This window comes from Corvus cornix, chromosome 5 (assembly GCF_000738735.6).
Source record: "Corvus cornix cornix isolate S_Up_H32 chromosome 5, ASM73873v5, whole genome shotgun sequence".
Lineage (NCBI taxonomy): Eukaryota > Metazoa > Chordata > Aves > Passeriformes > Corvidae > Corvus > Corvus cornix.
This window is the reverse complement of record NC_046335.1, coordinates 9,812,452-9,829,136: the sequence shown is the minus strand read 5'-3', so window position 1 is coordinate 9,829,136 and position 16,685 is coordinate 9,812,452. Positions and strand designations below refer to the sequence as shown.

At 43.3% G+C, this 16,685-nt stretch overlaps 1 protein-coding gene across 17 annotated transcripts in view; it reads left to right on the top strand.

Moving 5' to 3' along the window:
- The first annotated feature begins 1,120 nt into the window (after positions 1–1,120).
- Positions 1,121–16,685, top strand: part of MARK3 (microtubule affinity regulating kinase 3) — a 62,805-nt gene continuing 47,240 nt past the window's right edge. For 5 of the 17 annotated variants that reach the window (XM_039552754.1, XM_039552749.1, XM_039552746.1 and 2 more), the window contains exons 1-3: positions 1,121–1,752; positions 9,968–10,006; positions 14,393–14,584. In XM_039552754.1, coding sequence (XP_039408688.1) covers positions 1,702–1,752; positions 9,968–10,006; positions 14,393–14,584 — 282 coding nt within the window. In that variant the 5' untranslated portion in view covers positions 1,121–1,701. The remainder of the gene's footprint in view (positions 1,753–9,967; positions 10,007–14,392; positions 14,585–16,685) is intronic. The other 12 variants (XM_039552760.1, XM_039552758.1, XM_039552759.1 and 9 more) reach the window with 5 other exon arrangements.

The window sequence follows — 16,685 nt, the reverse complement described above, 5'->3', positions numbered from 1 at the left end:
GGCTCTGCAGGGAGATCTGCCATTTCTCCAGCCACTCTTTGCAGCTCCATCCCCTCTGCCCCACGGTGCTCCCCAACACTTGAGCTCCCCACCCCACCTCAATCCGCATCTCCTCTCACGCTGGGGGGCCTGCAGCTCCCTGAGGGGCTCTTTGGAGAATCATAAAATCACAGACTGTTAAGGGGTTGGAAGAACCGAGTCCCAACCCCCTGCCAGAGGCAGGGACACCTCCCACTAGACCAGATAGCTCAAAGCACCATCCAAGCTGGGCTTCAACACTTCCAGGGATGGGGCATCCACAGCTTCTCTGATAACCTGTTCTGGTGCCTCACCACCCTCACAGTAAAAAATTTCTCGCTAATATCTAATTTTCCCCTCTTTCAACCTGTACCCATTACTCTTTGTCCTATCGCTACAGTCCTTGATGGAGAGTCCCTCTACAGCTTTCCTGTAGTCCCTCTCAGACACTGGAAAGTTGCTGAGTTCCCCAAACAACCTTCTCTTCTCCAGGCTAAACAGCCCCAACTTTCTCGATCTGTCTTTTTAGGGGAGATGCTCCAGTCCTCCTATCAACTTCGAGGTCCCCTCTGGACTTGCTCCAACGGTTCCATATCCTCCTTGTATTGGTGACACCAGAACTGTAAGCACTGCTCCAGGTGGGGTCTCACAAAGGCGAACCCCACTCCAAGCTGTGCCGCCCCGGGGCTACTCCGCTCCCCGGAGGACAGCGGGGCCGGCAGGGAGGGCAGGGGCCGATCCCCAGGAGGGATGAGACCGATTCTTGGAGGACAGCGGGGCCGGCACGGAGGGCAGAGCCGATCCCCGGAGGACGCGGGGCCGGCACGGAGGGCAGGGGCCGATCCCCGGAGGACGCGGGGCCGGCACGGAGGGCAGGGGCCGATCCCCGGAGGACGCGGGGCCGGCACGGAGGGCAGGGGCCGATCCCTGGAGGACGCGGGGCCGGCACGGAGGGCAGAGCCGGTCCCGGCCCCGAGGCCCCCGCACACGCCGGGCGGGGGGCGGGACCTTCCGGTTCATGTCGGCGCTGGGCTGGCGCGGAGGAGCAGCGCGGCCATCTTGGCTCGGCCGGGAGCGGCAGCGGGGCGGGCGGGGGGTAGGCAGGGAGGGAGCGGCGGGCGGGCACCCACCGACCGTCCGCAGCCCGTGGGGCGCCGGCCTTCTCGGAGCCTGGGGCGGGCCGCGATGCGAGCGGCGGCGCGGTGAAGCGGGGCCCCGGCGGGGGAAGGAGAGGGCAGACCCCCGGGCGGCGGGCCTGCGCTAGCCGTGCCCCGGCGGCAGCGGAGAGAAGCCGGGCTGTGCGGCGCCCCGCTGCCTCCTCCACCCGCCCGCCCTGCGCTCACCCCCTCCCCCCCGGAGCCGCTCCCTCGCCGCCTCCCTTCCCTCGGCTCCATCCCTTCCCTCGGCTCCATCCACTCTCCGCTGGATGAGGCGACCCCCTCCCCGCTGCTGACCCCTGCGGACCCCGGCTGTAGGATGAGCCCGAAGGACTCGGAGGGGGCGAGGCCGCTCCGCTCCCCGAGGAGGATCTAGTGGGGGGGCACCGACGCGACGCCGCCCCCCGCCAGGCACCTCGTCCTTCATGGTGGCTCCCTGCGACCACCATCTCGGAGCAGACGCGCAGCCCGGGGCCCGTGTGTGTGTCTGTGCGCGCCGCCGCCGCGGCCGCCCGAGTGAGGGAAAATGTCCACTCGGACTCCATTGCCCACGGTGAACGAGCGCGACACCGAGAACGTGAGTACCGCGGCCGCGGGGGACCCGCCGCACCGCGCCCGGCCCCGCACCGCGCCCGGCCCCGCACCGCGCCCGGCCCCGCACCGCGCCCGGCCCCGCCGCGGGGGCATCGCCCCGCGGGGCGCTGTCAGCAACCGCCCGCCGCCCCTACGCTGCCCAAATTGCCGATTTATTCTGAATTGATTCTTTTTTTAACCCCTCCACAGCACGGTTCGCCTGCTCCGTGGCGTTTGCGGGCATCCCTCCCCCTCCCAAAGCCGGTGTCCCCTCTTTAATTCCCCCTGTACTATTCGAGTGTGGCAGGGTGGGGAGGATCGCGTTGGTTATGTCGGTAACGGGGATCCGCGGTGGGGAGGGGAGCTCTGGGGGGCTGCTGCCTTCTCCTGATATGCAAACTTACTGCTAAAGCACCCGAATAAACCTCTGGTAAACAGATGGGAATAATTCAGCTTGGCTAGGGGTGGGCTAGGTGACCTAGATAATAGGCCTCTTCCCTGCTTAATTTGCAGGGTTCCCGATGGTAATGACGCTGTTAGGCTAGTCACCTGTTCAGATTACATTAAAAGGGTTTCTTTATTGGAATTGCCCTTCGCGCAAGGGAGCCTATTCCCTTTACACTATTCCCCCCCCCCCTTTTTTTTTTTTTTTTTTTTTTTTTTTAACCTTGACAAAGCCAAGGTTTAGGAATTGACACTTTATTTACAAGATTAAGTCAGTCACAAAGGTCGTATGCTAAAGGAAGAAAGAACAACAAAAAAAAGTAGTCCTACCACATGAGCATATAGCAACAAACGAAGCTCGGCAGGAGACTCCCTTTCTGTAGATAGAAACTATATTTCTCCTAAGTTAAAACTTACTTGATCCTGGTATATCCTGTCTGACCATTTTTCTGCATGGGCTGTGACATGTCCCCAAATGATAAACAGAAGGGAGTTGTCACTCAGTGTAGTCTGAAATGAGTTGATCGGTGAACTTTGTATTCAGCTTTTTGTAAAGGCTATCTGATTGTTCTTTACAAGATAGATGCTAAGGTTGATGGAGGAGGCTTTTCTATTTTTTTTTTGCGCAAGGGCTTCTTATGTTTTGGACTGGCATAAAAGGTGAAAACTTTGGTTAAAGATCAGGAAAAACTGTTGGATTGTTCCAGACCATAAATAGTCCGAGAAAAGTGATGGTAGCCCCATTGTTTAAAACAAGACCAGACAAAGCGTTAGAAAACATGCTGCATGGAACAATTACTGCATTACTAGGGATTTAGATTTTATTGACATAATAGGCACTTCTGACTTCTGTGATCTTTATTTGTTTTAGCACTACATGCAACCTGCAGGCTAAGGGCTGAATTGAGCAAAAAGCCAACTAAGCATATTTGGTTGTAAAATCTCAATGAGCTTCCTGTCTTGTGGAAGAAAATAATTAAAATATTATGCGGCCCTTCCTATGCCATGGGGAGAGTTGAAGTTGAAACATACTCTACAAAATACTATGCAGAGTTTATTTGGATAATTGTTTTCATGTATAACAAACCTGACTGGGGTTTTCAAGCTTCATGTGAATGTATGGAGGCCACATAGTAAACCATTTTAGAAACTGTTCAGATCAGATTCCCCAATTAATTCAAACTCAACTGTGGATAACTTAACAGTGGAAAGACTTAATATGTGCTCGAGGAGACATAATTATTCACAAGCTGTGTGTTCTAGCACTTGAAGTTAGATTTTTACATGTCTTCCACTTAAGGCACCTTGTTCTCACTTCAAAATATTGGTCTAACACTTCTGTTTAGTTATCTTCATAATTTGACATACATGGATTGTCTTGCTTGCAGATGAATTGCCTTAGGTTTAGAATAAGGCATATTTTTCAATTGCTGTATTCTGTGCTGGTGTTCACAGAAATACCTGTGGGTAGTGACATTGACAGGGAGTGATTAATCCAAGTAACTCACCAGATCCAGCGAGCCAAGCCCCCCCCCAGTGCGATACCATATTCCTCAGGAAGTTCTCTGATGTTTTGGCCATCAGCTGTCTAGAAATTTACCAAACTGTCTTCTGTTCAGCCTTGCTTAAAAACTAAATTTAAATCTAACATTTAGTCTCTGTGAATTACCCCTACAGCTGTGAACATCAGGTCTCTTTTTTAATGCCAAATGCAATAATTTTGATACTTCAGCTAGCTATTCTTCTACCCCAAATCTGGGTGTGTGATATTGGCAAGTAAATTGAACCTTGATTCATTCTCTTTCACATAAGAGAAGTCTAATTAGTTAATATTCAGAGGACTCTTTGAAGAGGCTTAGGAGGTGCCAAGGTATTCAGCTCGCCTTTGGGCCATGGTTATGGACCCCATTAATGCCTTCTCTCTGCTTGGAAGGTTACCACTGCTGACAAAGGCTTGGCTGGTGTTGAATCTGGTTGAAGTGTGCTGATCATAGCTTATCCATGCCTATACTTGCAGTTTTGAAAATGAAGTTAGCCTCCAGAATGACAGTGAGTGTAAATTATCATTGTCTGTGCTTGCAGTTAACCACGTTCAGCCGTTGGCAGGTCCTGTTGATTAAAAAAGGTGTAATTGCCAGTACTTGATTTTTATTTTTTTTTCCTAAGGCTTCTTATCAAGACATGCTGAAGTGGAAATACTGTCACAGTGACTGTCCCCAAAAGCTACTCAGAGCTACCAAGCCCTTAGTGCCTTTGAGATTAAAGAATTTGGCTCCGAGTCACCTGGTTTTGAGAGGAAAGGCATCCCAGATGATCTGTGATCATAGGAACTTCACACTTGGACAGTTGGAAGCTGGCTGTTGGCCTGCGATGAGCTGGCTCCTCACTGCAGAGACAGAGCAGCTCCTCTCTGGCCATGTCTTGTGCACGAGTGGCTGCCAGCTGCTTAGGGGACAGAAGTGCAGGAGAGGATCAGATCTTTTTCAGAAATATCTGAAATAATCCTACATGTGAGAGAGAAAGCAACAGAGACAGCAGAGACCTCCTTCATGCAAATCTGGGAGACAGGATAGCCACAGAAGAAGGACTTCAGATGACAGAAGAATGAGTAAACCTGTTTTACTAGTGATGAGAAGGAAGGGAGAGAAGATGGAGGAGAAAAGAGTGTGGAAACACTGTGGGAAAGGAAGATAGAAGGTGGAAAACAAAAGATGAGAGGAGTCACAGAGGAATGTGCATATGGCAGGATGGAGGACAACCAGTGACAAAGAAATAGGAGCAGAAGGAGCAAGATTGTGAGGAGTAGGATAACTATTCATTAAAAAAAATATTCAAAGAGTGGGAAGATGATAGCAAACTATAGATAGAAACAAGGAAATACAGGTGGTATGGAGGTTGGAAGATTACTTCTTTTAACAGCATGAAATAGAAAAGAAAAATCTTGGATTAAAGAGTTTAATTAAAACCTCTGTGTTCATTGCACAGCTGTGTTTTTTTGGGGGGAAAAAGGGTAACTGTTTTGAATGTGTTGGTTCTGCAGGCCAATCTGAGTTAAAAATTTAAGTAATTTGAGGAAAAGCAAGACTAAAATACACTCTTATCTCCATGACTGTGCCTAATGTGAAAAATTTGCTATTGAAAAATGCCAGCATGATGGCAACTGTGCTTGCACAAAAGGATTCTGTGCAGCAGAAGTATCACCCTTTTTATTTAAAAAAAATTTAGTAAAGGCAGGGTTAGGTACAGAAATGTATTTTAAGATACTGGGAAAGTTAGTGTAGTATGTCTTGGTTTATTACCAATTAACTATGAAATGCATTAGAGCATTTGCAGTCAATATGCAAGCTTGCATTGTTCTATGTATTATTTATCAGTCTTCTCCTATTACAAATAGATCTGTAATTGGAATGCTTTCTTCCGTAGCGTGAAATCCTGTGGGTTTTTTTAAAGAAGGGACTGAGGTTCCTGTGGCCAAGAGTTGTGACAGATTTTCTTCTACAGGACCATCTACATTCTTCCATATTTTTCACCAGTTGTAATAAATGTTCTGGTTTGAATTAAGTCAGGGGAAGGTGGCAAAATAACTATAAATAAAAAATATTTTAGGAATTCACCTGGGATGTATTTCATAGTGTCAGAACTCCCCAGAGCAGAAAAAAAGGCTGATGCCTGATAGGCCTGGTACTGTGTACTCAGAAGATACCTGGTGAGGCTGTGCGACATTGCGAGTCCCCAGCTGCTAGGATTTTCACATTTTTACAGTGAGACATTTAATTTTTAGCTGTGCTGAACAGCCTGTGCTGTGGTGTTTAATCAGTTGGTTTCAGTCAGCTCGCACTGATGGGAGGCTGCTGGGGGCATCAGCCTCGGATGCCTCTTCCCACCCGCGGTTTGTGCCAGCACTAATTATTGTGGGGCTGTGTGACGGGTCTGGTCAGCTCTGATCTGACTGCTATAAACCCTTGAGAAAAGTGGGGTTATCTCCATTCTGTGGCTGCAAACACAATGTCCAGTGCAGGTGGGGAAGGTTAGAAATGCTTCCTAGTGTTTTTGTTTTGGTTTGAATTAAGCCAGTCATAGCACAGCAGTCTAGGGCTAAGGTAACTTGAGTTACATCTACAAACAGAGATACATATTTATGACAGTGTAAATTGGGATGGTTTGTTCCTGGAAATAACCTTTTTTTTTTTCCTTTTTTTTACATTAGTTCAATAACAGATACGTAATTACAACTGCAAATGGCGATTTTTTGTTCCTGGAAACAAACTTTTTTTTCCCCTTTTTTACATTATTTCAATAACTCAGAAATAGGTTGCGGGACCTTACTTCAGAAAATGTTAACAAAGTTAGACTTAATTCATTAGTAGCACTGAATGTGACTTAAATTGTGGCCTTAGAAGTAGCAATCTGAAAAACAGAACACAACTACAGGAATTGCTGAAAGAAAATAAATGAGAGGAAATAGAGTATTTAGTACATTGAACTTCATAGACTTCCTTGCCTTTGTTACCCACTCACCTGGTATCCTTACCTGCTCGATTCTCCATTTTAGTTCTAGCCAAAAGACATATTCATGTTGATGTAAGCGGACAGTTCCTGTTGACAACATGTCTCAGGTGACTCAAGTCAAAGGAATTCAAAGAGTGGAGGCATTTGTCTCTCCTGATCTCCATTTCATATGATACATAAGTAGCATGTGTCTGCAACTTCCTCTTCTTTTCAGTCAAGTAATGCTGCCTCATGGGTGTCAGCCAGATCAAAAATGGAGGTCACTTTTTTTTTTAGGCTTATGGCATATCAGGGTTGGCTCTGCTTAGTGTGGAGATCATCTGCCACTAAAATTCTTTAGAACATATGATAAATAGGTGCATACTGCTCTTAAAATATAAACCTGAAAGATACTGAGTACACCTGTGATAAGGATGAAACCCCTGGGTTAAGAGGAATTCTTGCCCCATAAAGCAGCAAGTTGCTGAGCTCTGTACGTATATAAATACATACAAACAGAAATTGACTTTCAAATAAAATTTGTTCCTGCAGGGTTAAAGCCTAAGCAAAGTTTTCTATCTGCAAGCTCAATGTGGTTTTTGAAAACCAACTGTGAGGTGGTTGGGTTTTTTTCTTTTTTATTTAGCATGTAATTACTGACAGCAATGATTCTGGAAAAAACTTAGTTGGCAGTATTGTTGATGAAGAACAGAATATGGTTGGCTCTTTAGCTATTATTCCCCAGGCTGATGTCCATAAATATCCATTTTAATCAGCAGTAAAGGAACTTTGGCTGGAAAGATATGATGAATGTTAGATCTTGATAATGTGAAGCAACAAAAGAGCTTTTAAAGAGCTTTTGTAACCGGCACCAGACTTATCTTTTTGATTATATAAGCAGGATTTCTTCACTGTTGTGTTGTTCAGTGCTAATCATGGAATTACAGATTCACTCTCTTTCATATGCTGTATAGACCATGAACCAAATCCTGCCAAACACATTGCAGAGGCTGTAGTGGTTTTACATGGGAGGACTCTTGAGCCAGACCCTGTTTGTCTGCGGGGGGAGCATCCTTCCTTTGCTGACGACTGTTAGTGCTTTGCTGTCAGCACTTCCCCACTCTGGTCTTCAGGGCAGTGCTGCACTTGTCACTAGCAATTCCCACCGCAATTCCCACTGCTGGTCAGTAGCCAGAATTAGGAGTGTGCAAATGTTGCTTTGGGTAGCAGTGTTCCCTCTGCCAGGTGAAAGTGTTCTGTATCCCTACTGTCTGGCTCCATCAGCCTGCCCACTGTAGGGAGTTGCATTGCTGTGCTCAGTTTGAGCTGAAGCTGCTATGTCCTGAGTGTTACTCCTGGTTTTTTTTCATTAATCTTGCCTTCCCCACTGAGGTGTGGAGGAATTAGGAAATGTGTGTCAGATGTATAGCTTCCATGTGCTAAAGCCTGTTTACTCTTCAGGTTCCCCCTTTAAACTGGTGGTTTGACAGATCTGACCTAATTAAAATAGCCACTCATTTTCATGAATGTCATACCAATTACATGAATGAACACTATGATAGGCTGAGAACTGCACAGTGAAATCTTCCCCTTTTCACAATGGAAGCATCCAAATTAATGTTTTCTCTCCCTTAACATTTTATTGTATTTCTAGAAGGTCTGCTTTGTCTCCCTTGATGAATTCTGACCCTTTGAGTTGTTCCACTTGATCACAACATCCATAATGGTTGGGCTGTAGCCCATGTCAGTGAATAAATCTGCCCTCATGGGTTGATAACTTCAGTGCCACTTTAGGTGGATAGCATTTTTCTGTGTAGGAGATCCTTTAAAATTTTGTGAGATGGAAGCCGTGACTGTTTACCCTTAAGATTGATTATGGAGCAAGCTAGTCTAAAAACTGCCTTTTAATTATATGTGTTGGAAGCAAATAATTGGTTATGCAAACATTAACATATGCATACTGGGTCTGACAAAATCCACCTCACTCCATATCCTGATTTGTGCCTTGGTCACTGGTAGGAGGGAAGTAAAATCAGGACAAGTACAGGACATCTTCACCTGACATGTTCCTGTTTTATAATCTAGGAAAATAATATAATATTTTATAATACATGATTATTTAGGGAATCCCAGAGCAGTAACTGGTATATAAACAATTGTGGTTGAGTGTTTGCTGTGGCACCTTTTGGTGGCTGCCAGAAACGTAAGTCTCTGTTTTGACTTCCCAGTAGAATTCCTTCGTCAGCAGTTGCAGGATGCCCTGCTGTGCTGGTTCAGGGATATCTGTGCTCAGGAAGATGCTACCTCTGCGCATATCCTTAGGGCTGCCTTTTTACACTGAGTAGTACTCAGCAGTTTGTGTGTTCTTAAAGATGCTAATGAGAATGGGAAATAAAATACAACACATTGTTAGGAAGGGCTGCAGTAAAATTTTGTCTTGACATGTTTGATTTAAAATATTTCTGAGTTTTTTAAAAAAACAAGCTATGGTATGTTTCCTGGTAAGTTTTTCTATAAATACGAGTGCTGGTGGGGAGTACACAGCCAGAGATTACCATGTGTTTATATATTGTGTGCCCAGGCTAAGGTAATGAAGCAATCTAGTGTCTCAAATGTTCATCATGTCCTGGAATGCTTACATTATTAACATTATAGGTTTTAAGTAGTTTTTTCTTATTACAGTTAAAAAAGCTGAATGAAATGAGGCTGTCATGATAGTTACTAGTCTTGACAGCTTTCCAAGAAATTCTGTAATATCACTTTGTACTATTTCATACAGAGGTAAGGTAGCAGCTAAGGTAATAAACATTCCTAGAGACTTTAGTAAGATTAAATTTTATTAGTTCATTTTGGCTGATCATAAGCTAGTTCTCACTATTGTATTAAATACATACTTTTAAAAAGTTAATGCCATTTGTACCCCCCCATTTCAGAAAGAGTTTCCTATTTACTGTAATTAAACATTGATTTTTGCAGGTCTTGGACGTTCTGATTTCTTACTGTTTTTCAGCTCTTCAAATGGATATCAGATTCTGTCTCTTTCAGGTTTTTCCTCAACTTCTGGCACCTTCTTAAGCAGTACAAGAACCCTGATACTAGTCATGCCCTGCCCTGTGTGTTTCTAACACTCTGAATGTTAAGATACCTGAAACCATACAATACTGGATAAAACTAACATCTACCAAAAAGATTTCAGTTGTTGACACCCTCATACTTCATTTGCTTTTTACTTTTTTTCCTTTTCTTTTTTCTTTCTCTTCATGCTAATCATTATCTGGCTATGAAAGGATGTCGGCTCATCATTGGGGGAAGGCTTTTGCGAAAAGGTGGGTTTTGTGTTGTGTTCCAAATGTAGTTGGTCTTGGGTTCAGTCCCTTTTTTGCCATAAGGTCTCTCACAAACGGAGATGTTTTACTTCATTTCCTTCTGGGTTGAGTAATAATAGGGTGGGGCTGAGGGGAGGAGGAGAAGAATGTTTTGTTTGGGTTTTTTTTAATGACAAAGGTTGTCCTGGTAGCTTGAAAATGGACGGTGCAAAAAAAAGAACAAACCTTTGAAGTGTTTAAAAGATTTTTAAATGGGATCTGATGCATGCCAAGATACCGAAGAAAGGGCTTTCTTGTCATGAGTGGATTTCAGGAAACTTTTAAAAGAGGTGGTGACTGGCAAACCTGAAGTCACACAAAGTACCCAATCTCCTTGCTTCAGTTTCCCTCTACAGTGTAATGGTCTTGCTTTGCACGAAGACAGATATTTTGGGAATCATTCAGCCATGGTGAGTTCATTAGCAAGTGTTATTCTTACACAGAAAGCACCTCCAGGAGAGGTGCTTCTACTCACCTACCACAGTGTTTGGAAACTTAATACAAATAAACACACGCTTATTTTAAATCTTACATTTTTAAGACAAACCCCGTTCCTTCTTAAAACCATATAAATTGCGGACCTGGAGAAGAAGCCTGAAATTAAACAGAGTTTGGGGGGGGTCCGTGTAGTGAGGGAGGCAAAATCTGCAGATTTGAGGGTGCGAAGACCTGCACCTCAGTTTGGAGTGCAGAAGATGCTATTACCAGTTCTCCAGGCTGAGATTGGCGTTGTTAATCTGTTTGCTGAGGAAACTGCCCTGGGAAGTACTTGAGTACAGCCAGATGCTATACAAGCCAATGCATGATTTGAGCTTTTATTGGACCACCTATATTTTGCTTTTTGCCCACACCATTGAGCTTTCCATCTGCCTATCATGGCTTCTTGAAAATGATTCGGTTGGAAGAAACACTTTCATTCAGTTTTGAGTTTATGCTCTTCCTTCATTTCCATATGCAAAAGAAAATCCATGTTGAAATGGACAATCTGTTTTCTGTGGTTTTTAGAAAGCTTGTTGTCTATCCAGTATAATAATGGAACTGACAGAGGAAGGACTTGCTGATAGATTTATTTATGTAAAGTGGAACATAGTCTAAATTAGATATGGTTGCAAATGGCTGGATTTCTACAGAGCGAAACATGGCTGTGAGCAAGTCAGTTGGAGAGAACTGAACTTCTTAGGAACGCACAGCTTGATACTTAAAACCCACGGCTGAAAAAAGTCATATTCTTGAAAAGAAATAATCTGGGTTAGGGTGGAAGTGCAAACCTCCATACAAGGAGATTGTGTTCAGTTTATCAACCCTAGTCGATAAATTAGTTCACAGCTGTTAATTCCTCCCTTTAAGTGCAAAACTAGGAAGCATGAAAAAAATTATAGGACACACTAAGTAGTTTCTCAACAAGAGGACAGTGAAGCTCCCAAGACACATTAACTGGGTGGTTTACTATGTGGAATACAGTTTGTTAGTATAACAGGATCTTTCTTTTGCCTGATAGTGTTTATGTGAAGTAGGGTATGAGTACAATCAATTTTGTCTAACCTGTTTTCTGGCTTGGGTATATGTGGTACCTGATACCCACATCTCAACTGCTTCTTAGGCTAGCTCAGGACTAGCAGTGTTTTAGTTCAAGCACAAGACAGCACAGCTACTCTGTTTTCAGAGTCAGCTGTGTGGTTCAAAAGCAGTTGAATTCAAGTTGTTCAATCTGTCTGCTGGAGAGCCTAAGCTAACAAGCCCTGCTGGGAGGCAGTCTGGCTCCTACTTAAGCCAGCTTATGCTGAGTGCCCAGGTGTAGAAGGGCTGTAGTTCAAATAGTTCTGATATGCTTCTTTTTCTGAGGAAAGTTATCAACTCTGTGAAGTGCAATGTAAGTAGTACAGTTGTATTCCTGGGATGCTGTACTTGAACTGAAATGAACCTTCCTCTAATATATCCAAGAAATATCTTCCTGGCCCTGTACAGAACATCCTGGTCCCTGATCACCAGGGGTAGCAATGTAGGAGGATGTTAGCATCTAGCATCAGCAGTTGCTGCTTTTTTCTAGCTGGTCTGAATAATTTGACACTAAAAGGTACAAACGGAGCTGACAGAGAAGTTCTCTGCATTGTGTGTTGCAAGGTTTGTTAGAAGTCAAAGTTTAGGGAAATACAGAGGATTGACGTTGCTGTGCCAGTACACACAGGGGTGGCTAAAATGGCATGAACAGTCAGCACCAGCCTGACATTAAGGACATGCAAAATACTGAAATTGTTAATACAGGGTTTCGCTGGCTTTAATAGTTCCTTCAGTTGTTGACTGCTCGTCCTTCCTCTCCTTGAGAATTACTGATTGATAAAACACTTACCTAGTTGTTGTAGGTCCCAAGATATTATTGAGAACACTGAATTATTACCAAGTCTTGAATTTTTACTGGATATTGAACAGGTGTGCTTCTTGTTCGTATGCCAGTTATTAGTGGTTTGGAAGAAACATATTCTCTTGCTCCTGAAAACTGGGATAAAATTGCTAGAATATGAAATAGGGCAGGATGGGCCACTCATCAGGAACACTTGATACTCTGCATGAAGGGAAACTTTGCATTTCACTTCAGCCAAATGTGATCGTGCATGTAAGGATCCAGGAATGGGAAGCAATAATTCTTGAAAGAGCTAGGGTTGGTGTTTGGTGGTCAGGTACAGACAGTCTTCTGCAAAGAGAGTTAGTTCTGCCCCTGTGAAATCAGTGGGGTGTTGAACAGAAGATGCAGCCTCTGTGTTCAGTCCTGTTGCACCTACTGTTGGTATAGTGGGTCTGTGTCCACCATGAACACCACAAAAAGATGTTGGAAAAATAGGGGAGGGTTCTGAATGGAAGTACAGGAAATGTTTCCTTGTCTTTAATCGTTTGTACAGCAGCCTGTTTAGGGAGCTCAATATACATATCACTTACTAAAGTGAAGGGGTATTGTGGTCACAGAAATTAAGTACCTCTATGGGAAGTAGAAATCTAGTGGCAATGCAGTAGCCAGGCAGTAAGGAGAAGCTAAAGCCAGATTGATACTAAAATATTGTGTGTGGTTTTTTAAAATAGTAACTATTGAAACAATTTTCCAGGAGTTGCCATAGGCTCTTATCAGTATCATTTCTTAAATTAAGTGAATGTGTTTTTAAAAATAATTTGATCACAGCTGTTGCACTCAAATTAACAAATCAAGGAACCTAAGATGTGAGAGTATATGGTCACAAGGTTACATCAGGCAAGTGAAACTTGCCAAGTGTCATGCAAGCTTGGATTTGTTCATTTGTGCCTGTACCATGGTTGTTAGCTCTTGAGGTGTGATCTCATCCTCATGCTACAGTGATTTTCAGACTGAATGTTGGTGTCTGCCAGTTTCTTGGTTGTCCCCACTGGGTTTCAGCAAGAGGAGTGGTAGTAGAAGAGCAAGATCTGGGGTTTCTGGGGTGACTGTGAGTTTAACGTGTCATCTTTGGTGGAAACAGATACTTGCTCCACATTTGCAGGCTCCTGAGCATTTCTAACTAATACTTTAATTAGTATGATTGCTGTACAGAGCTCAACCATGATTTAAGAACATAGGAGGGCACCTGCTCTTTCATAAACAGCCTATCAGGAAATTAAAAAAATACTTTATAATCTTAACCATTCGATCTAAAGAGTAAAGACTGTTACAGATACAATATATAACCATTCTTTTTTGCAATTAGTAGCTGTTCAGGGAAACGGAGTGAAAGGAACTTAACAGATTGCAGTCAGATCTCTGTAACTGGTTTTCAGCCTATCAATATCCAGGGTTTCTGTACATTAGGTAAGATTTCTTCCCTTGTTCTCCAGGTCATCCTGGATATTTTCAGTCAAGTGGATCTGTAGGAACACAAGTTTAGTACCGCAGGAAAGAAAAAAACCCTTTTATTAGCTTAGTATAAGTTGTCCAGTAAAGGTTAAAAATTTGTGCTCTTGGAAAAGCTTTTTTCGTGTTTCCTTTCCAAAGGCATTCCTGCACTAGTTAGGCACAGTAATGCAAATGGGAAATAATATCAAACACCTCCATGTTTTGTAACTGATCTGGCAGTCCATGTAAGTTACTTAAAAATGCTCAACTGTTGCTGCAGTGCAGGTGATGTTCCACTGTCTTTACCAGGTGACGAAGTGGATATTGTATTGTGAACTGGGCACCACTTTATTGCCCCCATCAGAACAAAGTTCAGTGTGAACGTGAAGTTGGAGTTGGATCCTTTGAAGGTTTCTTCAAAGGCATTGCTGATGTTTTTGAATGTTGTATGCTTCTCATCACTGATGTGTTTTGTCTTTATTCCTCAGCCTTACCCGTGTATGTTTTTGTTGCAGCACACGTCCCATGGAGATGGACGGCAGGAAGTTTCCTCTCGAACTGGGCGCTCTGGAGCTCGCTGCAGGAACTCCATAGCCTCCTGTGCTGATGAGCAGCCACATATTGGAAATTACAGACTCCTTAAAACAATTGGAAAGGGGAATTTTGCAAAAGTGAAACTGGCAAGGCACATCCTAACTGGCAGAGAGGTAAAGTGGTATGGGTGTAAACAGCAGTGAGTTGCTGTAGGTGTGAAGGTTCTCTCGGAATAGCATCATCTAAGCCTGTGAGATAGAGCACATTTTACTAGAGATATTGCCACTGATGTAGAAAAAAGCAGAAATTGAAAACTAATTTTTAGTAATGATTAGAAAACAATTTCCCTTGGAAATGGTTTCTTAAATTTGTATTTTTGACAAATTCTCTGTCCAGCTGAATTATGTTAAAGTTTGCTACCAACATTCTTGGATAAATCCTCCATTTTCGAAAAACAGATCAATATACAGCAATTAAATAAGCTTGTGGGAAGGACTGCCTCTTAGTGTCTCTATACTGCTGGGCTGTATTGGAGGGGAAGTCGGGAATGAGAGCTGAATGTTGACTTAATTATGTTCCAGGTAGCCCAAATGCAGTATTTTCTTGCCAAAGCAATGTATCTCCCCGGAATCCTAGGGTGGATCATCCCAGGGTGTCTGCAGTGCCAGGCAGCTTTGGGAAGTTGCTTCAGTTCGTTCAGAGATAGTTTGTGTGTCAGTGACAGTTTGCTCAATGTGTGTAGTATAGACAAGCTTTCTCTTGCATCTCTTCTTGGAGTCTAACTCAGCTCCCTTTTTAGTTTCTGCGTGCCATTGCAATGTAATTAATCACTTGCACTTAATGGTGGTTCTGATTTGGTGAGCTGTAGTCCTGTTTGCTTGTTACAAGATGGTGTTTCTTGGTGCTGTTTTATTTAAAGCAACTCTTAAGTACTGAAAGAGGGAGAAACACCTTGCTGACCTTTTCTTGCCAAACCTGTCTGATGAAGTGAATGTTTGCTGATACCAGCAAGGACTTTTACAGAAGCTGTGTAGCTGACTGCAGTGCTTTAAGGGAATTTCTCTTTTCTGAGCTAATACACAGTTCAGTAGCAAGAACAGAGGGGAGAACAGAGGGGACATCGTTTTGCAAGAGCTGTTGGGAAGGATTTTTTTTTTGGCTGACAGTTCCCGTTGTCTTCTGATGTTAAAGTTACTTTTCATTTGTTGAGAAAGTTTTTGTTTAACTCCTTTCCACTTAAGTTCCCTCCTCTTTTTACTGATACTTAAGATGGGATATGCAAGTAGTTGGTTAGTGTTTCTTTGCTATTATTATAGGTATAGAACTTGGAGATAGAGATGTGTCGCACTTTGCAAAAAGCGAAGTACATTTTCCTTTCCTTGCAGATAACTGCGTTGACCTCTGGTTCATTATTTTTGTTCGAAATTTCTACAAATAAAGGGGACAGTGTAAAATCTTTGGCTAAATTTGGAAATGTTCATGTACTAAGTTTCTTCCACTCTCATGGAATTGATGTGGTTCAATCAATTCAGAGCATAAACACTTTCTGGGATGTGATCATTGGAATGAGTGTCATTCCTTAGAAGGGAATAACTAAGTTAATTTTATAGAAATGTCTTCAAGATATTTAAAACTTCTTATTTTTCTTAAGAGAGAGATGAGTAAAATTTCTCTGCTTGCTTAATGAACTGTACAATGTTGGTAATTTTAGATGTCTGTGACCAGAATTGTTCACAATATTCTGGACAGCAATTTCCCCAACGTCATTAGTTTACCCTTGCCCTTACAGAAGTATTTACTGATCAAACTTTAGACTGTGCTAGCCTTTCTCGTGGCTGTTAAATTGATGTGTTTTGCTTGTGATCAGCAACAGCACCAACCTTGTGTGTTGTTGAATCTCGGTTTCATTGCTAACTCATCTCCAAGGTTGTTTAAATCAGTTTTCCATTGTATTTGATGGTGCCTCTTAACTCCTTCAACAAACTTAATCATTATGGTTTGACATCCTGTGCCAAGGTTGCTGATACCAATATTAAACAAGATTGGTCCCAAAATCTTGTCCTTGAAAAACTCTTACTCATTTATTTCCAACCTAATATCTCTTTAGCCATCTTTTTTAGGAAAAAACCCAATTCTGTGCACTTTTCAGCTTCTCTAGTTGAAAAATTTCCATGCAGCCTCCTAGATGAGGCTTTGCAATAGTCCAGGTAGTCATATCTTGTGTGTTTCCATAGGGTACAATTAACTGTAGGAAAATATGTTGCATTTAATCCT